This window comes from Anopheles marshallii, chromosome 2 (genome assembly GCF_943734725.1).
Source record: "Anopheles marshallii chromosome 2, idAnoMarsDA_429_01, whole genome shotgun sequence".
In the NCBI taxonomy this organism is placed as follows: domain Eukaryota; kingdom Metazoa; phylum Arthropoda; class Insecta; order Diptera; family Culicidae; genus Anopheles; species Anopheles marshallii.
In genome coordinates, this window is record NC_071326.1 from 50676067 (window position 1) to 50698667 (window position 22601).

Below are 22601 nucleotides of genomic sequence, written 5' to 3' on the forward strand. Positions count from 1 at the left end.
CCTCTTTTGGTAAAAGGCTTGATTTATAAAAGTGCGTAAGATTGGTAGGATGATGCATCCGAAGAAAAGCAGTGTAATGTTCGCTCGTTAGTTATTTGAACGAATTCGCGAGAGCTATGGTGCGCCGAACCCAAGGAGGTATTAGTTTTATGGTATCTTTAACATTATTGTATTTATAAAACGAGAAATAAACAATAAATTGTGTTTATAGACCTATACACGAGAAATGCGTCTGTACATGTAGCGCTGTTGGATTATGTTATAGTATTTTCAAGATCATGATATACTTATTCGACGACATGACGTTTTGCAAGAGTCTAAACTGCTAACGTTCGAGACGTCGTCTTCTAATCCAAAATCACGGACTTTGTGGCGGACGCAGCAACATCGTCAGTTTATCTCCTACCAGACTAATTGGGCCTACCACAAATCCTCTATCCATTGTTATAAAAATAACTGATCTTCCGTGCTGACTGTACTTTTTGCAGTCGTTACATTACTGTTCCAGTGCACATTTCGATATATACAAGGATAAGGACATTTGACAATGAAAGACATATAACGGTAACGGTTGTATGTAAATGGTATGATTTATTTTGTTAATTTCCTATCTAAAATGTAATGTCTGGTAAATTGGACGAATTAAAACGAAAAATAAAGTCTGTGTGGAATACAAAAAGTTGCAGTATCTTTATCATCAGTTCTGTGGTCATGAGCTTATCAGATCCCAAGTACTACGCGGGGAACTGACGCAAAGGTCTAGTCCCACCGTAGATCCCTTACGTACATCTTTCACAGTTAAACAGCTGCCGGAAGCAATATTGTAGATCGGAGTACCGGACTGGAAAAAAAATAGAATAAGGTGTAATGTTGCTAGTACTATCGAATGAACAGATCATATCCGCTTCATGCACCTACCGTTTTCCGATGTTTCCATGCTTGATCACCACCCATTTCGTGACATTTATTCAGCTTCGGTTGCCCCTTGGTTGCACTAGAAGGTGCGTCCAAACACAGCAGCTGGCCCAACACAAGCTCTGACTTTTCGGTTTCGTACCAAATCTGCTGCTTAACGCGCAAGCATGGCTGTAACGCCAAACCGGAACCCTTCTTCCAGAGGCTTTTCTCGCTGTCCCGTTCTGTTGAGAGGCATAACGTACTGTTCGACAGGCGTATCTGAAAACTTGCCACGTAATTTCTCTTGCGCGAATGCCATGGTTCAAATTTGGGCTGCGTAGCATCGCCGGTCTCATCAACAGCCTTTTCCCCTGGTACGCGCAGTTGCGGATAGATGTTGTCTAAATACCATCGAAACGGTTTGCACCCAAGACGTTCGCGTAGCTGTTGTCGCTCGCTCACGTTACCGTAAGAAACGTGGCGTGCCTGTGGTTGCTGCTCGAAGAAGAATCGTATGTAGTCATCCATCCAGACATGCGCTAATCGAAGAGAGTTTCGTATCATTGTATCTTTTCCGTCCGGAGAGCCGTATGGCCGTCGTTTGCGAAACACATGACCAATACGGGAACAGGGCAGTAACTCAATCGAGCCACCGCATTGCCAGGTGCGAAAAGAAATCTCCAGATTTTCGCCACCCCACACGTCCATGCCCATGTCGTACTCGCCAAGCTCCTTGAAGTATGTCCGATCAATGGCAAACAGGCCACCGGCCATCGTCGGCGAGTTGAACGGACCGATGAAATCACTGTCCCGCTCGAGACTACCTTTCGGTAGGTTGTCCCACTTGAAGTGTAAACCCCAGTTGAATCCGCCCCGAACAAGCGGACTGGCCGTGTACACGAATGTGTCGGAGTTAATGATATCGATAACGGGCATTGCCAGGATGGTACGATCGTGCTTGATGCGCGCCAGCAGTGGTTCGACCCAATTAACGTTCACTTCGATATGGCTATCTAGGAAGATTAGCACTTGGCCGGTGGCATTACGAGCACCGTAAACCCGAGACCGCATCAACCCTTCACGATTGATGTTTCGCAGGAGACGCAATTTTTGTGTGCCTAATTGCTTCAGCTCATCCTCTAATCGTCCTCCAACAGTTAGATCTTCGAAGTCGCTACAATCATCCACGAGAATTAACTCCCTTAACAGGTAAGCGGGTGTTCGCTTAAGCACCGATTGAACGGAGCGTACCAGCGTTTCGAGATGTTCGTTGTAGAAACACATCACGATAGATGCGACTGGAAGCACCTTATCGTAAACTTGCGCTTGACATAGTTTATGTCGTGTGTCCGGAATCGGTCGAAACGGCCCCAGTTTGTTACTGACGAGTACGTTAAACGCGTGCTTCCTGTAACCGATATCACGTATAAACTGCTCCTCTGAATTTTGGACCATGCCGAACTCATCCGTCCCGTTCGGAAGCATGGGTTGCAGCTGGTCAATCAGCCGATGGCTGATGCGACGTTTTTCCTTCTCATGCATAAACCGAGCGTATTTTTCCTTGAACAGGCTGTCGCGCTTGTCTCCTAACTTGGATGACTTTAGTCGCAGTCTTTCGTCCGAAGCTCCAAAGAGATTGTTGTGATATTGTCGGGAATCTTCTCCTAATACGGCCGGGGAAGTTGGTGTTTTTGCCAATCGAAACTCACCTCCTATTGCACCGTTGGTTGTTGGCGTGTTGCTCAGGTTCCAGTACAGATACAGGCTGATGGACCACGTTAACGAGGCGGCCATAACACCCCACAGGAATGATTTACTCGTCATTTTGGAGATTCTTTGCGGATTGGGTGCAGAAAATCGAAATCGAAAGTTCAATGTAAAGTGGTCAGCAACAGGTGGTGTTGCATACATGCAAGGAAGTCAGGAGGGGAACAGGTTATCTTACCTTTTCTTGTTATTGGTCTTTTCATTCATGACTACATGCTGCTTCGCAGCCTGGTTTTAGATCACTTAGCACATTAACATATTACTAATGAGATTCGACGCGAACCGTGATTCTGTTGCAGAAGTCGATGTTGTGAATATTTTTTCTTGTACACTGTGTTGACATAGTGAAAGCGTTCAGCACAGGTAGGCCGAGGTCTCGTTCCGACCAACTTTACAATTGCATTTTTTGGCGCTACGAAGGCAAGGTGAATAAATGCACAAGTTTGGGCAAACGATTCGTCCTGTTAAATAAATAGATCATACTGTGGACGAGTTTAGTAGTGCTTCAACCATGTATAGCAGATTCAACCATGTATAGCAGAAGCGATAGACTAATAGAACAGCAAGCAATGAATAAGAATTTGAAAATTCGTGAAATTTCCCAATTTCATTAATGTATATACCTTGGGTTTTTTCTTTATGTCAAAATCGACCTCACGAATATCAATGGCAGCAAATAGCGTATTGGAATAACCACCCAAACGCTTTCGATCATATCCCATCATTCTGTGGTCAATTAAAAAAGGAAAAAGGAGTGTCTGTGAATTAGGGATCATGGGTGTACCGAAGTTTTTTCGCTATATGAGCGAAAGATACCCTTGTTTATCTGAGCTGCTGCGTGAAAACCAAGTAAGCTTTGCTCGCGCGTGCGTACGTGCATGTGTATGTGTACGTGAAACGTATTGATGGTGAAATTGCTAACTTCCTTTCTCTTTGTCACCCTTGCTGCTTATTGCCCTTTGGCTGAATAGGTGCCAGAATTCGACAACCTCTATCTGGATATGAACGGCATCATCCACAACTGTTCGCACCCCAATGATGCAGACATCAACTTCCGGATACAGGAGGAAGGCATATTTGAGGCTATATTTCATTATGTAGAGTTTTTATTTAAGCTCATTCGACCACAAAAAGTGTTCTTCATTGCCGTTGATGGTGTGGCACCGCGCGCCAAAATGAACCAACAGCGTGGTCGGCGTTTCCGCTCAGCGCTTGAAGCACACGAACTGTTAGAAAGGGCAAAGGCAAACGGTGATCCAATCCCTTCGGATAGTCCGTTCGATAGCAATTGCATAACGCCGGGGACACCGTTTATGGTGCGGCTACAGAAAGCGCTGGAGCATTTTATTCAAGTGAAGATCGCTACAGATCGTCTTTGGAAGGCATGCACTGTTATTCTCAGTGGTCATGAGGTAAAACGTCTTACTGAAATGCTATTTACGCCATTCATCAGCAAAACATTGATCCTTTCGTTTCTTCGATTTTAGACGCCAGGGGAAGGAGAACATAAAATCATGGAGTACATTAGGCACGCGAAAGCTCAGCCCGGGTTTAACCCAAACTTACGCCATTGTTTATATGGCTTAGATGCTGATCTGATTATGTTGGGACTGTGCACACACGAACGCTACTTCTCGCTCTTGCGAGAGGAAGTAAAATTTGGCAAAACCGACAAAAAGGAGACGGTCCTTAAGGACATTCGGTTCTATCTGTTGCATCTGACGCTGTTGAGCGAGTATTTGGTGCTAGAATTCGCAAGCATTCGTGACCGGCTACGGTTTCCGTTCGACATAAACAAACTCATCGATGACTGGGTATTGATGGGTTACTTGGTTGGAAATGATTTCATTCCTCATATGCCACATCTGCACATCAACGAAAATGCACTCCCTATTCTGTACAGCGCGTACAAGGATGTATTACCCGAGATGGACGGATACATTAACGAGGGAGGAATACTAAACTTGCCTCGGCTACAGATGTTAATGAGGCATCTAGCGCATATAGACCGGAAAATATTTCGCGATCGTTACACCGAGCTGAAATATTTAGAGGAAAAGTGTGGTAAAAATAATGTATGTGGAACTCGCTTTGCTTATTCAGCTATTCGAGGAGGTTAAAACAAATCCTATTATTTTTTGCTGTGAATCTTTAGTTGGAAGCTTTTGATGTGAATGCGGATGAGATTATTGCCTCGAGTGAAATGGACAAAGACTTGGTGGCACTTATCATGTCTTCGGAAATGTTGGACTCTGATGGAGAAGATTATGAAGCACCGGTAACGCTGGATGACATCGAGAACGATCCCGAATTGTTTGAGAAGGAGTTCCAGAGCTACAAACGAAATTATTATATGACGAAGATGGGATACGCGGATTTCACTGAGTATGTAGTAGTGTTGGAGAGTATTTTTAGAGCAGATATCCATTCAAAGCATTTTTCTGAAACAGTCGTTTTACATTTGTACTCCGTTTCACCCCACAGGGAGGTTCGAGCGGAACAAACGGAATGCTATATCCGAGCTCTGCAATGGACGCTGCACTATTACTATCGAGGTGTGGTATCATGGTCGTGGTATTACCCTCATCATTATGCACCGTTTATCAGTGATGTGGATAATTTCGCCGATCTCAAGCTGGAGTATGAAACGGCGCGACCATTCTTGCCTTTCCAGCAGCTACTGAGTGTGCTTCCTGCAGCCAGTAGACAACATTTGCCGTCGGCTTATCACGATCTCATGATCAACGCCAACAGCCCAGTATATGACTTCTATCCAACGGATTTCAGAACCGATTTGAATGGAAAGCAACAGACATGGGAAGCGGTTGTGCTGATTCCGTTTATCGATGAAAAGCGTTTGCTAAAAGCCATGGGTCCGTGCGATGCGTTCTTAACTGATGAAGAGAAACAACGGAACGTTCATGGACCGATGCTAAAATATCAATACGATGCCAAGCAAACGGCTCCGCTTGAGGCAAAGTATGGATTTTCGCGTATCGAGGAGCTGTCGGTCAGACGGAGCGAAATGTGGCGCGATAACCTACACGTACCCGATAACAAGCTGGTGCTTGGGCCTTCGCAAGGTGCCGTATTGCACGGTTATGCGAAAGGATTTCCCACGTTTCAGCATTTGCCTCATCATGTAAGTATTTGCTCTGGCCAACTCTTGTAATTGAATGCGAATCATCTTTGTTTATGTTTTTTTTATCACGAATTGCAGGGTGAATTGAAGAGTTTGCATGTAAAAATATTTAATTTTGCTAGTAAAAACGACAGCATGGTGGTAGTGTTGGATCCACCGAAGGACCAGAAATCAGAACTAGACACTGCGGAACTGGCAAAGAATTTACTAGGTAAAATCGTGCATGTAAGCTGGCCCCACCTAATGGAAGCCATTGTGGTGCGGGTGTCGGATCGATTAAAAACGTACGAACGGAACACCGAACCATTACAGACGGATGAAAGATCGTTCAAAATGTCGTGTCTTTCAATTACCGAACAGTATGTGAACTAGACGCTTCAATCATAGACACACAGCTGACTCAATACACAATTATATTCACAGCAACAACAACCGTCTGGCGATAGATGTCGGCGCGATCAAGCAACTGATACATGTTAGAATTGCTGTCGGTACAGAATATGTTTTGCAGAATTATGGGTTCGTGTTGAAAAAATTGTGGCACAACGTTACCATGGCGTATCCGGCACAGGCAAGCTCATTGTGTAATTTTCTAATTGTTCAAACGTCCACTACATTGTTTCCATTCGCTACATTTTCACAGACTATTGTTTATGATCTACAAGACGTAATGAAGCAAGAAAAAGCATATCTGGAGATGAATGAAATGTTTCCACAGGAATGTGTGACATTCCTGCGAGCGACTGAATTCTACGGCAGTTTGGGCCACGTGGTGGACGTTTCAGCAACAACGAAACGTGTACAGGCAAAGTTTCTTGTTTTCGAGGAGCCGGATCTGAGCCAGGTGTTTTATGTGCACCGTCAGTCGTTGCAGGCGTATCGGAATGCCAATGACACATCCGCTATGCTCGGTATTTCGGTAGGATTGCTGTTACAGTTGACCGGATCACTGCTGGTTGCGCCCGGTGGGCATCGTGCGCTAAACGTAGGTGACAAAACGGTCAATATAGGATTGCGGCTTCGCATGATGTCGAAGGACGAAGAAACGGTTGGCTACTGTCGCAAAGTGAACAAAATGTGGCTGTTTTCAGAGAAAACCGTCAAGCTTATCGAAAAGTACCTCGAGCAGGTTCCCGATTTGTTTGAAAAGTTCAAACGCATGGGTAAAACAAACATTTACTTCGAGACGGATTTGTTTGGCGAAGGGAATGAAGGTAAGCTGAAGGAGCTGAACAACTGGCTGAACTTGCAAGACCACATAAATGCCGAACGACGGAGCTGCGGCATCATCTCTCTGGAACAGAATGCAATCCAAAAGCTGAATGAAATCATCAATAAGTATGGGAACATGCACCAACCCAAAGTGCAGACAATGTTCGTTGATCCAAAGGATTTATATCGGCCCGGTATGAAAAACTCGAAAGTGATTGACCCGGCTGCTACTTTTGAGCTGCTAGATCGCGTGATTGTGGTACAAGACAAAGAGGATGTCCCGGTCGGAGCACGGGGTACCATCATTGGTATACATCGTGTGTCGGATCCTAATCCGGTGCGCCGAGAAGCTGTCGGACAGGATGATATTAATTTGGAAATTTTGTTTGATAAACCTTTTGCGAAGGGTGCATGTATTTCGGATGTTCCCAGTACTGAGAAGCGTGTGATGCGCCTCGCACAGGGTGCAATAATGAACATTTCTTATGGTAAAGCGTCGGCAGGCTATCGGTATAAGGTACAATGTGACAAAAACCTTAGCGATGAGCAAGATACTGCTTCAACTGCAGTATTAGATTGTGTCAAATCTAACGCAACGGCAGATTCAATCCAGAGGCGCTTAAATGAACGTATCGGCAAGCGTACTAACGTTTGGAACAGCAATAATGCATTTGTTGGAGCATCGATGGATCGACCCACGCATCGGGATTCCACGCAGACTAAGGAATCTGACCAACACAGAAAGATAGAGTTCGAACGTTTGTGGAGAAAACTGAAAGAGTCGCCGAATGAAACGGGAACTCTATTCGATGATAGCGACATTGAAAGTTTTGTACAATCACCTCGCCAGCGATCGGGTCATCAGAGTCATGAATCGGCCACAAATCGGTTGTCGACTGAAAACGTGTCTTGGAGAACGAAGAACGATGCCGTTCTGAAGAATGGTTCTATTATTGCTGAAACGAATGCAGATAACATGGCCGGTTATTTGAAACAAATGCTACGCATAGAGGATGAAAGTGTCCAGGATAAAAAGATAAGTCAACCAACAACCATGGCAGTGCCCGCCCCAACCAGTCTCCCAAAACCACCCATTCAATGGCAGATGATGTCCGCTGCGAAAAGTTCCTCCGAGAACTCTTCGACCGTTCCGTTTACAACGCACGTGAACATACCGCAACAGCATATGCTTCCAATGGTACAATCGTCATTAATGCACCCGGGGTTTAGAGCTATGATGGGACCTCCAACGCATGTATATAATCAACACCAACAGTTGCCGTATGCGTCAATGCATATGCAACCGGCGTTCTCTTCACCAGGGATGAACATGCATCAACCATTTGGTGGGTTTCAACAACCAACGATGGTACCACCATTCGCTCAGCGCATGTCTATCCGACCTCCGATTCCTTTTGCAACTGCTTCAACAATGTTGCAACAACAGCCGCAGCCACAACAAATACAAGAGCAGCAGCATAGACATCAACAATATCCTCCTACTTGGGGTCCTAAAGGACCACAGCATTTGAGTTATAACCAAAATAATCCTGCCGGAAAAGGTGCTTTTGTGCCTTTGCAGGCTATGAAAAAGACTGTTAAAAACAAATCTTTGAATTGTGATAATTCGTCTGCTCATAATAGTATGGTTGGAAACGATGTCAAGCATCAAGCTACGGTGGTGCCAACATCGTCGATGCCAGCTACAACCACAGGTAGCAACAGCTTCAATGAGAAAAATGCCCGCCGTAGGCAAGAGGTCGAACAGAAACAGGCGGAGGTGAAGCAAGGATTTGCTAGCTTTCTGTCACAAAAACCGGACACAAAACAGCTGAAAAATAAGCACAATAGTGCTACGTTCATTAGAAAACCACCAACTGCCGACACAAAGGATAGAGACGAGAAGAATGGAAACGTTACTGTCTTGAAGGTAAAGCGAACATTTGTGACCATTTCCATTTGATAAAAAAAGTAATGCTGTTTTATTTTATTTTTTTTTTTATTGTAACAATTTTAGAACGTCAAATCTAGACCGAAGACTCGCATAGCTGCGCGGTTTGGTTTAACTCCCGATGGATAAGTAATGCAGATGTAAGTAATACAGAGATTAATGACGACCTGTACTTTGCCAATAAGGCGAAATACCAAAAGCCAAAATGATGGTTTATGACTCTATTAGTTTAACAATATTAATTTCGATTGTTTTACGATGAATATAATTTCTACCGCTAGACGAGTTCGACGACCGACTCGCACCATAATAAAACGGCAGCTAATTACTTTACGATACCATCACGATCCAAAACGCATGTGTGTAAATAGGTATAAATTTAAAATCTACTCTAACAAATGAACGATTGTTCAGAATAACGTACAAATGGTTGTGTAGTTATTGATTGCTTCAAGAACTTAAGTTTGAGTTACCCTTATCAAAGTTAGCACAATAAATTTGTACTCCCATGCTAGAAATATTTGAAACAGCATGTATGTGTCTACAGGTCCGAAAGCATAATGCGCGATAGTATTATATCACTAAGATTCCTCACCAGAGGGCGGCTACATACAACGTCAGCATAGAAATCCAAACAAAAACAACCAGACCAACTGACAGCTGTTGTCAGTTGTATCGGTTGCGCTTTGTTCAGTGCGAAATTAAGTGCCTTCACCGCAGGAAAACAGCTGAAAGGCGTATTTTGTGAAAAATAGAACAATAGTATTTCAAATATATCCAAAGCGTACTTTACGCCGTTGCATTATAAAAGGCTGAACATGGTGTTGCAAATCAGACATAAATGGATTTTCTCCTGGGGCTTTGCGATTTCATTGCTGTTTCTGAACGTTGCCCTTTGCGATGAGCCCAGCAAATTGCAACGAAAAGTAGGGCGTTCTGAACATTTATCAAACTGATCTTGGCTGCAGTTAGTCTCGATCGCCGTGAGTCACCAGTTAACATGCTGTATTTTCTTTTTTCAGCTGACTGCTACTTTAAATCCGGGATGCAGAGAATTCTGCGAAAATAATACAGCTATCACACTGGTGCATATTGCGGCCGCATCTGACACGGACACGATCCATTACGTGTGGGATTTTACGGGCAAACCAACCATTATGGTAGCATTAACGAGCAAACAGGCCGAATTTCACATCGATTGGCCTAGATTGATAGATAGCAAACCGGGTTCTGCTTACTTTACCGAAGTCCCACAATACACCTTTATGGCGATTATCAACCGGGTAGGCGGATTAACAGAGGGTGTTCACAGATGTATCACAGACCCTGAGATAGCCTGGCAACTGTGTTTGCCTCCTATGATTCAACGGATATGTTTTTGTTATTGTTTTCACGTGTTTAGATTTTCCAATACGATGACGCTCATGATCGTGCGAAGTTGGACGATGATACAAATGTATTCGTTTACGATCCGCATAATTTTATGTGGAACCGCAGCCTGCTGTGGTCGAACGAACAGGACGCTATGATGGCAATCAATGCGGGTGATGATTTTCTTTTCAAGGTAAAAACTTCCTGCTACCCATTTCTTTCTTAGTTCACGGTCGTTTGTTTATCGATTTTCTACTTACTAGCCAGTTTGCTGTTGCTGTATTGATTTCACTGATAAATATGCATAAGTGTAGTTTTTCGTTTGCGTTTGGTGTATCGTTGCCTTGTTTTTCTCGCAAATGCATCAAAAGTACTAACCATTAATTTTTTTCTCTTTGTTTAGTTAAATGCATACTCAACGAAAAAGCACGGCATGGACTTTCCACATTTGCTACATACGTCGAACTCTACCCAGATAGACATAGTGTTTAATAACATAACGAACCGTTATGCCAATCCACGCTTTGCGATCGAGCTACTATTTGTCGTGTCGGAGCAAGCTGTTGTCGGGTCGGAGTTCGAGGTTACGAAGCGTAAAACGCTGGATGATGAGCATACGCCAGGTATTTTCGAAATCGTCGACGTACTGTCACCGGGCGCTTTCACCTTCTCGGCCGGTGGGTTTATTGAATTCCGACCCGTGTCATACACTCACCCCGAACGTGACGTGGCCACATCGACTGAAACGCGACAAAGTCAGCCGGTTACTGTACGGTCACCATCGGCAGCACTGCAAACCACGCTGGCCTACGCGCTGTACGGTACGAAGCTGGACAGCTATCTAGTGCAGGGCATGAATGTTTCATTCGGTGTCAGCGAGGATGGGTTCTATCGCAAAACAAACTACACCACCATGACGTTCCAGGTCGGTTACGGTATGCCACCGGTAGAGGAGTTGTCCGCATTCGTGCTGATTGTGGCTGGCATTGGCATCGGCGTACCGTTGGTCGTGTTGGCCGTGAGCATCATTTACGTTTGCGTCAAGAAGCTTCGCAATCGGGACCGTTTCCAACAACAGCGACTGTAATGGTTTTTATTGGAGTAGAGCGAATTTATGCTAAAAAGATCTCTTATTCCTTGAAGCTCGCTTCTCCGAGCCAGCAACTTGTTTACAAAATTTCTCTAGGGGATACGCAACGCACACACAAACCCAAACCCGTGACGCTGTAGCTGTACGGCGTGTGGTAATAGCGAATTTTATTGAACCGAACCCTTTCATAGAGTGTTGTATAGCTGTGTTATTTAAATAAAATTGTCTAATTTTATAGCGAAACTAGGCCTCGCCCAAAGGTATAGCGGCAGGAAATATTTGATTGTTGATTTTCCGAACGACGCCCATTATCCGGCTATTGACCGAGCTCACTAATTCTGAGTTTAATGATAGATTTTCCAAAGGTTGCATCTCACATCCGCAAACGCTAACACCGTTTGGCATACAATGAACGGTGGCGTCACAGCGTGGGGCGCCGACAGCGTGGGACGTCTTGTTAAAAGATGTCGTTTCATTCAGTGGTATAAAATCAACTATGCAAATGGTGTGGACAAGCAGTGTGTTTTGTGATTGCACTCGAGACAGGTACTAATTTCTTTTAACTTTTCAAACGAAGTCTAATGTCTTCATTCGGGCTCATACTGTTGCTGATTAGCGTCATGCTACTTAATTGCTGCTCAAGTGTGAGTACAAGCAGTAATAGGGTTTAAACGTTACTGTAGTTAAGTATGTTTCAAATTTATTATTCCATATTTGTTTATCCTTCAGAAAGGCACAATGGATCAAATGGCAAAAACCAGTATCATGATGCGATCGGTGTGCAAGGGAAAACACAAGGCAGACGAAGGCTTGATCGATGGGCTTGGACGAGGTGAATTTGCCGACTCGAAGGAACTCAAGTGTTACGCAAACTGTGTGTTGGAAATGATGCAAGCGGTAACATGTGCAGCAATTAATCAAAGATATCTGTTCCAGTCCCTATTTTACTCCAACTGCCCGATATCGTTGTAGATGAAAAAAGGAAAAATCAATGCCGATAGCGCCATAAAGCAGATTGATTTGCTTATACCGTCCGAGATTGCCGAACCGACCATAAAAGCATTCGATGGTTGCCGTGAATCAGGTCAGTGATAGTGTAGGCCTTTTATCATTGTTAACATATTTGAAATAACTGCTTAACTTTTTCGAACACAGCAAATGGAATTAAAAATTCGTGCGAGGCTGCATATGCACTGCTAAAGTGTCTACATGCCAAAAACACAAAATATTTCTTTGCCTAACTTCTACATGCATGTTTTCCGATTGATTACGGCGGAATTGTAGTTAGTATTAAAACAACAAATACAGAATACAGCAACATACAGAGAAGTTCCATTTATTCGCTTCTTATCATACAAAACCTCCGAAGAATAGTGGGAAGAAAGTAGTGAGAAATATCGAGCTAACGCTGAACCGGCTATGGGAAAACGAACATTGGATTGTTTTTGTAAAAGCACTTTAAAAGTATCGCTGCCGCCTCACAATGATCTTTAACACCTTGAGCTGAAAAGGGAACAGAATGCAACTACTGTTAAAATTACTCGGCCCGTGTGGCGGTTCGTGTTTGCTTCCAGCATACCTGCCGTTTTACAAGCTTCTAACCCGGCCCGAAACGCCGGTTTCATATCGTCCGGCAGCATGGTGTCGATTTGTTTGAGCGATTTTTCATAGTTCACCTTTCCTTTGCGGGCCACCTGCATAATGTCCAGCAGACAACTAACGTAGCATTTAAAGTCTTTTGTATCAGCGAAAACACCACGGTTTACATCATCTGCTACAGCTAAGACAGAAAGGTAAAGAAAATTGCTTTGGGTTTGCTTTGGGTTGCATCTAGGTTGCGTTTAGTACCGTCCGATATTTTATGCTTCGGTTGGCAGACTTGCCGGAACGTCTTGGCCGTCTTTTCCAACTGTTCCTGGCTGATAGTCTACATGTGTGAAAGAGGTAGAAAAGGGTCATGGTAATTGTCAGTGATCTTTACTGCAACTGCTGAAAATTTTAAAACAATTTAAATGAAATGAGTTGTGCGAAATTTAAAATAATCGGTGTGCGACCACAGACCTGATGAACTCGGGACGTACATGATGATGTGGATAATTTATGTTACAAGCAAATCTGAACTACCAATATTTACCCAACCGTACTGTAAGAAAGGCATTGTAATTGAGGCTATGTTTCGGATTGCAGCCAATTACGAATGCAATACAGACACCGACATCGAGTTGTTCAGGACTCTAATGATGTTATTAGCTATGATACGCACAATTATCAGCGATCGTATTACGGTGTACATAAACACAAGCAATCAGAAAAGGGTACGAATTCAAGTTCAGCGCACGACATGGACGGTACAATTCCGACGCTCACTGTTCTAATGCGGTTTATGCTCTTCAACTACTATACGCCATACTACAGCTTTTGTACGGTAGGTAAAGATTTCCTCAGCGACTTAGCAGTGAGCAGAACTTTGCTGTCCGTCAACGATCGATTCGACTCCAATTTGCTGCTCGCCATCGACAATGGTTGTCAAGCATTCGTGGTCGATGAACCGGGCATTGAGAGATTTCTACACCTGTATATCCCCGTACACGATGTGGCCCGGCAGCGATCGTTGGATAAAAAACTGATACTGCTAATAACGCAACAAAATCAAACGCAAGTGTTTGATCGATTACGTTCGATGGACGTTTTTCGTGGTATGATTCAAATACATATCCCTGGGAGCGCAGTATGTAATGGTTACAGTTTTGCTATTATTGTTACATCAACAGAACTACCGAACGTGCTGCTGGTAGTGTACGATGAGCAGGAGCTTGCTACGAATCTCTACACAACGGCCATCAGTATCACGGATGTGCTTGACCGGAAGGTCAACGTTACATTGGTGCAGTTGCCGATAGAGTGGGACAACTGGAGGAATTTCACCTTTTTCCCAGATAAATCCAGCGATCTGAAGGGCTATGTATTGCGGACGTCCGTGCTTAATTATTTGCCGTTTACGGGTTACGAACTTTTGGTATGTATGGCTTTGTTACGCAAATAGTGATCACGGCTACATTTTGTTTAAATACGAATAGGCGGATGGGGCCGGCAATGCTTTCGATTCGGCAACGGGCAAACGATCGATATGGTTGGATGGGACGGAACTACAATTGCTGGTATCCTTTTGCGAACGTCGGAATTGTAACATTCTGGTCTTACCTGGTAGGTAGTTTCTCACGATGCCGGTGAATTCTTAACGATTGATCTCCTTGATATTGTTGTTGTTTTGAACTTTTGCAGAAGATGAAGATGAGTGGGGTGAAGTGTATCCGAATGGTACTGGCAACGGGTTGATGGGCAGTGTAGCCGAGCGTCGAACCGATATTGCATTTGGAGCATTCTATCTCTGGCTCAAGCCGTACAATTTCTCAACCTACACGGCAACCATTAGTCGATCCAGTGTAACCGTGCTCGTACCCAAGCCGAAGGTGCTTCCCTTCTGGCGAACACCTTTCCTAACGTTCTCTCTGCCACTGTGGATAGCCGTGTTGGTTACACTAATTGCCGGTATTGTAGCAACATGGTTTGCCGAGACAGTACGGCACCGTTTGCTGCAACATTCTGTTGATACCGATCAGCGTGCGGCGAATGATCTGATCGCAGAACAACTTACGCTGAGCGATTCCGTGCTCATGATGGTAGGATTCTTCGTGGCCCAATCGTCGTCCATACGAAACGATCTTTGGTCGTGTGTTTTCCTGTTTGCCTCCCTACTGTTGGCCGGGTTTATGGTGAGCAATCTGTACAGTGCTGGTTTGTCTAGCATCATGACGGTTCCGCAGTACGAAAAATCAATCGACTCCTTAAAGGATTTCGCTGCAAGCAAAATGCCATGGTATGGTCCCACACCTTACTGTTTGGCTGAGATTTGGAATGCTACTGAAGTAAGCTTATTATATTGTCTGTTTATGCATATTATAATGAATGTTTTCTATATTTCACCATGTCACAACAGCCTAATTTGCAGCAAATTAATAAAACCTATGCTTCAGTCGGCCTTGAAGAGATGAAACAATATGCGCATGTGGGTGCCAGTGGCTTCATTATCGAACAGGCACAGCACGGCAACTTTGCACCAAACAATTTTCTTGATCGAGAATCTTCAACGACTTTACAACCGTTGAAGGACTACATTTATACGCAAAACTGTGCGGCTCTGATAACCAATACTAATCCTTTGCTGTCGAATCTTAATGAGTACATTTTACGAGTACAGCAGTCTGGATTATTGTACCATCTCGGCACACGAACCGCCATTCGGTACCTTCCGACGGACGTATTGCAAAACATCGAACATTCCAGGAATCATCAGCACAATGAAGGTGCGGTAACGTTGGAAATTGGCCACTTTTTGGGCGCATTCTTCATACTGTGCTATGGACTATTGTGTGCTGGGCTTGTGTTTGTAGGTGAACTGTGGGGCACAATAATCATACAACGAATGAATGAGATGCTCATGTGGAAGGTACCATATATAACTCCCGATTGAATAATATTGTGAACTTTGGGAATTTAAAATTTTGCTTACGTGCGCTTGTTGCGTTTGCAATAAAAGCCATACAATGCTCCACACTGCTAACGTTGTCACTGTACCCGCAAAGGACATTTTGTTCGCTACGTTCATCACCAACAATTATGACATGGTTTCTTGGAGCACACGTAATGTTACGCACATACGATCAATTGTTTGGAGTACACTTAACACTAATCTATCACCAACGCGTATTTAGTATTTTATCGTATTGCAGTCCCTAGCACACTGAGAGTGTTATGTTGTCGATAAGAACGTTTTAAACTATCGAGTGGAAACATTTCTTTCGATTTTAAAACGTTCATCAAACGTAACACTTCATCGATAAAAATTGCAGTGTTGCAAAGGGTAATTAAAAGAACGCAAATATTAGGCATGAAGCTTCGCTCGTTGATATCTTAATCACTTCGATGATGTATGACTAGACATAATCGACTTAACGATGGTGGGTAATCTAAAGTGTAATTAACTCTTTGTGAAGCGGAAATCTAAACCCCGGATGCAGTTAAATTTCAACCATCTATGAATTCATTTCCTAAGCGTGACAGTATGCTTCGAGTTTTGATAAAGGTGATCTTCTCATTTAAAAACAAAATCAGATCATGTGGCGTTACTTGGTGGTTGCACAATAAAGCAAATAGCATTTTATTTTCTGATACCATTGTGTGAGCTGATTTTGAAAATGTACAATTTGTGATTCTTTTTTCAAATATGTAGGCGATTTAACATCATACATTTGTTCGATGTATGGCTCTTTTAGATAGATTCTTGAAGGGTTTGACTCCTTTCTTCCACTATTCCATTCAATTATTTACTGTGACCCATTGCTAATCTTTCAGTACCGATGTTATCGCTGTCCAAACCAACCACCATGTCTTCCTTTACCAGCGTCCCGGGCCCGACTGGACCTGCGATCGAAATGGCAACGTGCCGGGGTGGACCAACGGCACCTGGTACACTCTTTCTTCCATAATTACACTTTGAATCCGATTTGCTGTACATGGTTCCATACGGTTGAAAGCCGTAACGACGGTCATCATTGGCAATGCACTTTTTGTAAGTTTTCCTATGCTCACCCACTAAACTGGGTGAACATAGAGCGGTATCCTTTTTGGTACCACTGGTACGTACAGCTTCTTCTATGGTGCAAGCATTAGTTTCATCATCTTCTTCATGGTTTCCGTTATCTTTATCGTCCTGATTGTTATCTTCGTCCTCATCATCATCTTCATCATCTTCTTGGTTGGTCGGTTGCATGAATCCTCTATCGAGATTGTTCAGTGGACATCATTTATCCCAAAGACCGATTTCTTTCATTTTAGTTTGAAAGTACCGTTCGAGAGTGTTGGCACAGCTATTCACAGTTAAATAGAAAGTATTTAAAATAAAAAAAAGTTGAAGAAAAGGTTGTAAACCATCTTACCGATAGTATTCCGTTTCTGGTGAGTTGTAGAGTCGACAATTGGTAAAAATTCGGGCCATGTCAGCCATGAACAACCGTCTGGTGACGTAATATCTGTTAAAAAACGCAAAAGATTTAGTAATTTTGTACGTGCTTATTAAATATAATTAATTTACTTGTTTTTCAACCGTTCCGTCATGGTTTTGAGATCCATCGGATATTTAATGTGATCATAATAGTCTGGTACTTCCACCTGGTTGACCGGTTTCAAGAAAGGCCACGCAGCTGTATGCTGCCGAACGGCAAGTAACACTCCACTCAGCGAATTGGCTAGTTTATCCGGGTCAGCCGATTCCTCTAGTGGGCGAGCAGTTCGCTGAGCTCGGAAGGTCGGACGCCATCCTACTTCCCGCAGACCGGGTATCGATTCTATCGGTATACTTCGGACACCTTCCTTGAAACAGGACAGCCCTGGATGGACTTTTTGTACTTCTTGCTGACGCTGGGTAATGAGTTCCTTCACGATCTCTTTTTGCTTTCGTATAACCGAACTGAACTGTGTGTAGATCAAGCTGGGATGGAGCTCACAGTGCATAAGCGTCGCACCTTCATACTCTTTGATAAATCCTGTCAGTAAATAGAGATTTTGTTGGCTTTAGCAAGTGAAATAATGTCAGCAACCATGTACGTACCAGCATACACATGACGTGCTACTTTTATGTCTTTGGAAAACCCCTGCTTCTTGAAGTATCCGATCGCAAACTCGTCGGCGTACGTGAGAAAATGTTTTATACCCCGTTGAGTACTATAATCTTTCAGATGATTCATAAGATGGGTGCCATATCCCTTAACCTGTTCGCTGCTAGTAACAGCACAGAAAACGATTTCTGTAAAGCCTTGCGATATGAATGTCCGGAAGCAGATCCCTCCTATCGGACGACCCTCTTTTATCAAGGCCAGTGTTTTGTGTTTCCTAAGAAATGATAAAGAAAACATCTCTTTAAATAAAATGAAATGAAAAGAAAAAAAAAAACAATGCCAATGTAAACATACGGATCGAACACTAGTTGGCTGATGTACTCTCTGGGCATTCCAGGCAACTGATGAGCGAAAACGCTGTGCAATCCAAGTAACCAGAGCATCGATTGCTTCGTCACAGCCTTGGTAAGTGAATTTCCAACAACGTGAAACTCGATTTCTCGTCTATTCTCTTCCGCCTTAGCTGCTTCATCACGTGGCGCATTTGGTGGAAAAACAACCTCGGCCCGGCTGGAGTAGTTCGAGTCGTTGATGCGCTTCAACGCCCGGGCCACCACTTCATCGGAAAGATCTTCACAGTCCGATTCCTTTTTGTAGCGTTTTGCTTCACCCAGCTTCTTACCAGTTCCAACCAAAGATGATGTTCCTTCATGCTGGCGTTTGGTTTTGTGCAGCAAGAGTGATGCTGCGGGTTTGAAGTTCGGAGACCAGATGGGAGAATCTTCATTCACCACCTCCTGTTTGAGTGCCTCGAGGAATTTGGGTAACTGTGTCAGCATGATTCGCTTTTCCGGAGGCATACGGTCACGCTCAATTTTACAACGCATCAGCAGCTGCTGGTAGACGTACTGATAGACGGCCTTCAACAGTGTACGACCGAAAACGATTGACGTTTCAAAGTGGCGAAGTGAACTACAGAACGCCGGTACATGGCAGAACACCAACCAACGTGTGTAGTTGATCTTATAATTCGAAACGTCTTCTTGATTAACTAAATCTTGCCGTGCGCTCGGAGCTTCAAAATTCCAATGATTCAGACAATGGAGAAACGTTTTGGCGACATCTGTCATCGAATCCAGTTCAGCTTGATGTAGATGGCCATATCTGACAACGAAGAAAGAGGTTGAAAGGGGGGTTAATTACAACATGCCGAAAGTCAGTACAGAGCTCGCCTACTTGTGAAGTACGAAGTTGGTCACAGCTTTTGAAATCGACGGCTGTTCAAATGGAGGATCTCCTAATGGGCCTCTTATAACTGCTTGCGTTCGGGTCAGAATGCATTGCCGCAGCAAACGGAACAGATAAGCGTAAACCTTCTTCGTATCAGTATCCGACTCACGGAGCATACTCATGTACAAATTTTCCACGTCAACTATAGCACCCAGCAGCTCGTTCATCTGTTCCTCGGTGATATCTCCCAAGTGTTGAATGTGTGTCTCTAGGCTATGTTTGCAGTTCGGATTTCGGCACTCTTCCGCGAAATCTGGACAATAATCCACCTCGACGTCTTTGTGGCGATTTTCTTCCGGTGTTTTCCAACCACTACAGCGGCATTCATTTGCTTGGCAAGAAGAGTACATCGAAAGCTTCGTAAGCTTTTGATTCCTTGGTAGCTGGTACACCTGCGTTGCGGCATGATGGTTAGAACAATACACGTAAGTTTAAACGGTCTGCATATCTGAACGAAAGATGGTTGGGTACCAACCCCCATACCTTCTGCTTGCGCAGCATGATCCGTTCGATGCTATCCTGCCGAGTGGTTTCCTGCGATCCACCACTATTGCCGCCATGGTTTGAATCAGGCTTCTCTTGCTTTACTTCACCGTTTTGATTTTTTTGATTCTCACTCATGATCATCCGTTGTATTGTAGCAAAAAATGTTGAAATACACTTGTCTTTCTTAACAGAAATCGATATTAATGCGAAAATAGCGATTTGTTTTGTTTTGCTATTTTTATAAACCTGCTTGACAACCAAGCGACAATTGATGTTGCCTAAGATGTCCACAGTGATGGTGTGCCGGTGTAACAAAATTAATACAAAAGAAATGAAAATTGCAACAAATATCAGATCAAAGCGCAGTGATTATTAAAAATATACTCGTGAACGTCTTGAAATATATCAACTTAATTTTCTACATTTCAATTGAATACGGTAGAATGTGTTGAAGAAACAGAAGTGCTGCATCTAATTTGTCTAAACCTTGGTGTTATTGTTGTGACGGGTGTTACGAACGCCTCGTATGTTCGATAGATAATTGCCCATGTTTTGTAAACTTTTTTGCGGAGTGGCAAGTAAAGTCCATCTCATTAATTCCTCCGTTCAATCGAGCTTCATTTTGTGTAAACATATAAGCAGCAAGGTGCAGATCATGCAGGAATCTTACCCAGTTATAGCCAAAGTCCCGACTCATATTCTTACCTGGGGTAAGTGGATTGAGGAATCACTTGGCGATCAAAGGGAAATCGTGCTATGCATTACCGGCAATCCAGGCCTGCCTGGTTTTTACACCAAGTTCCTTTCCACTGTTTTTGAGTGTTTGAACAAAGAGTTACCAGTGTGGGTAATAGGTAAGCGAAACGTGCTTAGCGTAGAAATCACTTAAAGAACGATATCTAATCTAATGTATCCTATGTAATCATTGCTAGGTCAAGCGGGACACGATGAAGCTGACGAAAGTCCTTATAAGAAGCCAGTTCCTGCGTTGAACGGGAACGAGAATATGTACAACTTAAAGGGGCAGTTGCAACATAAAATAGAATTCATAAGAAAATATGTTCCTGAGAATGTCAAAATTCATCTGATCGGTCACTCTATCGGAGCCTATATGGCATTGGAACTGCTGAAAATTCCCGACATAAGCGATCGTATCCAGCATTGCTATTTTCTATTCCCCACCCTGGAACGGATGGCTGGTTCTAGGAATGGATTTATTGTGACCAGAATCATCAATCCGTTGTGGTTCGTGTGGCAATGGTTCTATCGAATGTTCAATCTATTGCCACTATTTATTCGTACGTGGATTATCTATATGTACTATCTGGTGGACGGAATTCCAAAATATTACCTCGGCACCGGTCTGAAGTACATGAACCCAAATGTCATTGATAAAATATGGTTTCTGGCTATGGACGAAATGAAAAACGTGAATGAGTTGGATGTAGATACTGTAATGAAAAATAGGCAACGTATCAAGCTGTACTATGGATCCAAAGACGGATGGGTACCCGTGAAGTACTATCACGACTTAAAACAACGCATCCCAGATGTGGATGCCGAACTTTGCACTAAGAAGTATGAGCATGCCTTTGTTTTACGTTCAGCGGAACAGATGGGCTTTTCTGTCGGTGAGTGGATCTTGAAAAACCGTACCTAGAAGGTGATATTCATGGGTGATACAACGTGGCTAGTATAAAGATAATAATAACCTTGGCACACTACATACCAAGTACTCATGTTCACATGTTTTAACCACTAGCATGTAAATGATGAAAGAAATTGGTAACATTCATACTGGACGTCGGTCGTTATGGAGTGTAGTATTATAAAAACCAACCCTTACTTCAACAAAACATGTAAAGTTCCAGACTTGTGACGGTGACAAATATCATATATATATATATATAATATATATCAAGGTGTAGAAGAGATATGATAAAAAGCTACTTTCCCATACCGGGAATCGAACCCGGGCCTTCCGGGTGAAAGCCGGATATCCTAGCCACTAGACCATATGGGAGACTTAAGAGAAGGATGCTACAAAAATATGTCATGAAACAGGGCTAACTTTCTGCGAATGGTTTCATTCCATATTAATCGTTCCATTTTGCTGATAAGGTTTTTTTGTACTTCTGAAAACTTTGTATTTAATCCAGGTTTTAGAGAGGTGGAAAACATATTGTTGTATTTGTTAAATGAACTACATCTTACAAGGTCAGCTAGGTCAGGTTACACTGTCAGCTGTTGAAGGATTTTTTTGCGGAACTGTTACTCCGGCGTACACTTTACTCAGTGTACGACAGTAGGATCATGCGCACTTTTCACTTGCTCCTTACTCACCGAATGCTCCGCGAAAGCAGTGAAAAGTCGGTAGTATCGTGAAAACCTTCCAGCTAGGTGCACTAGCACGACTCGACGGTAAGGACTGCGAGAACGTTTCAATGTCCGTTTGTGGACAGGTTTTGTCAACATTTAGTCGTCACTCATAGGTGTTGTTTTGAATTTTTGGGCAGGAGTGTAGTGTTGAATAGAAATTTTGTTTCTTTTTGGCTTTATCTCTCTTGTTCATCGCTCTGGTACCATTCGTTCATTTACCGTGAGTTCTATGTGTAAGTGGAAATGCGTGATTACGTGTTGTAATCAATTGCCCAACCAGGCGATACCAGAGAAAGTGTTCTGTAATCAAAACAAACAACAGTTCGCACATAGTGAAATAAG

The 22601-nt window shown here is 43.3% G+C and overlaps 8 protein-coding genes and 1 non-coding gene across 9 annotated transcripts in view; 5 read left to right on the forward strand and 4 right to left on the reverse strand.

Moving 5' to 3' along the window:
- LOC128710465 (60S ribosomal protein L19) overlaps positions 1-22601 on the reverse strand; it is a 77549-nt gene that overhangs the window by 34173 nt on the left and 20775 nt on the right. The window lies entirely within an intron of this gene.
- Positions 710-2871, reverse strand: LOC128710461 (polypeptide N-acetylgalactosaminyltransferase 35A). The gene is made up of 3 exons (XM_053805516.1): positions 2843-2871; positions 919-2731; positions 710-841 (listed from the first exon to the last, which is right to left on the reverse strand). The coding sequence occupies exons 1-3, from the start codon at positions 2869-2871 to the stop codon at positions 710-712; spliced, it is 1974 nt and encodes a 657-aa protein (XP_053661491.1).
- LOC128710454 (5'-3' exoribonuclease 1) lies at positions 3439-9098 on the forward strand. The gene is made up of 9 exons (XM_053805508.1): positions 3439-3513; positions 3636-4076; positions 4152-4739; positions 4820-5049; positions 5149-5806; positions 5885-6165; positions 6230-6377; positions 6450-8948; positions 9036-9098. The coding sequence occupies exons 1-9, from the start codon at positions 3439-3441 to the stop codon at positions 9096-9098; spliced, it is 4983 nt and encodes a 1660-aa protein (XP_053661483.1).
- On the forward strand, positions 9788-11427 carry LOC128710462 (glycosylated lysosomal membrane protein B-like). The gene is made up of 4 exons (XM_053805517.1): positions 9788-9895; positions 9992-10252; positions 10372-10533; positions 10744-11427. Exons 1-4 carry the CDS (start codon positions 9788-9790, stop codon positions 11425-11427), a joined length of 1215 nt encoding a protein of 404 aa, XP_053661492.1.
- Positions 12012-12671, forward strand: LOC128710466 (general odorant-binding protein 72-like). The gene is made up of 4 exons (XM_053805521.1): positions 12012-12074; positions 12160-12327; positions 12403-12514; positions 12586-12671. Exons 1-4 carry the CDS (start codon positions 12012-12014, stop codon positions 12669-12671), a joined length of 429 nt encoding a protein of 142 aa, XP_053661496.1.
- On the forward strand, positions 13772-15961 carry LOC128709273 (uncharacterized). Its single transcript, XM_053804260.1, has 5 exons — positions 13772-14126; positions 14202-14455; positions 14508-14634; positions 14713-15356; positions 15428-15961. The coding sequence occupies exons 1-5, from the start codon at positions 13772-13774 to the stop codon at positions 15959-15961; spliced, it is 1914 nt and encodes a 637-aa protein (XP_053660235.1).
- Positions 17291-20015, reverse strand: LOC128710459 (histone acetyltransferase KAT2A). Its single transcript, XM_053805512.1, has 7 exons — positions 19878-20015; positions 19341-19786; positions 18459-19268; positions 18098-18378; positions 17582-18032; positions 17427-17519; positions 17291-17357 (listed from the first exon to the last, which is right to left on the reverse strand). The coding sequence occupies exons 1-7, from the start codon at positions 20013-20015 to the stop codon at positions 17291-17293; spliced, it is 2286 nt and encodes a 761-aa protein (XP_053661487.1).
- LOC128709280 (lipid droplet-associated hydrolase) lies at positions 20428-21540 on the forward strand. Its single transcript, XM_053804269.1, has 2 exons — positions 20428-20734; positions 20813-21540. Exons 1-2 carry the CDS (start codon positions 20428-20430, stop codon positions 21538-21540), a joined length of 1035 nt encoding a protein of 344 aa, XP_053660244.1.
- Positions 21832-21903, reverse strand: Trnae-uuc (transfer RNA glutamic acid (anticodon UUC)). Its single transcript has one exon. It is a non-coding gene; the product is annotated as a tRNA-Glu (tRNA).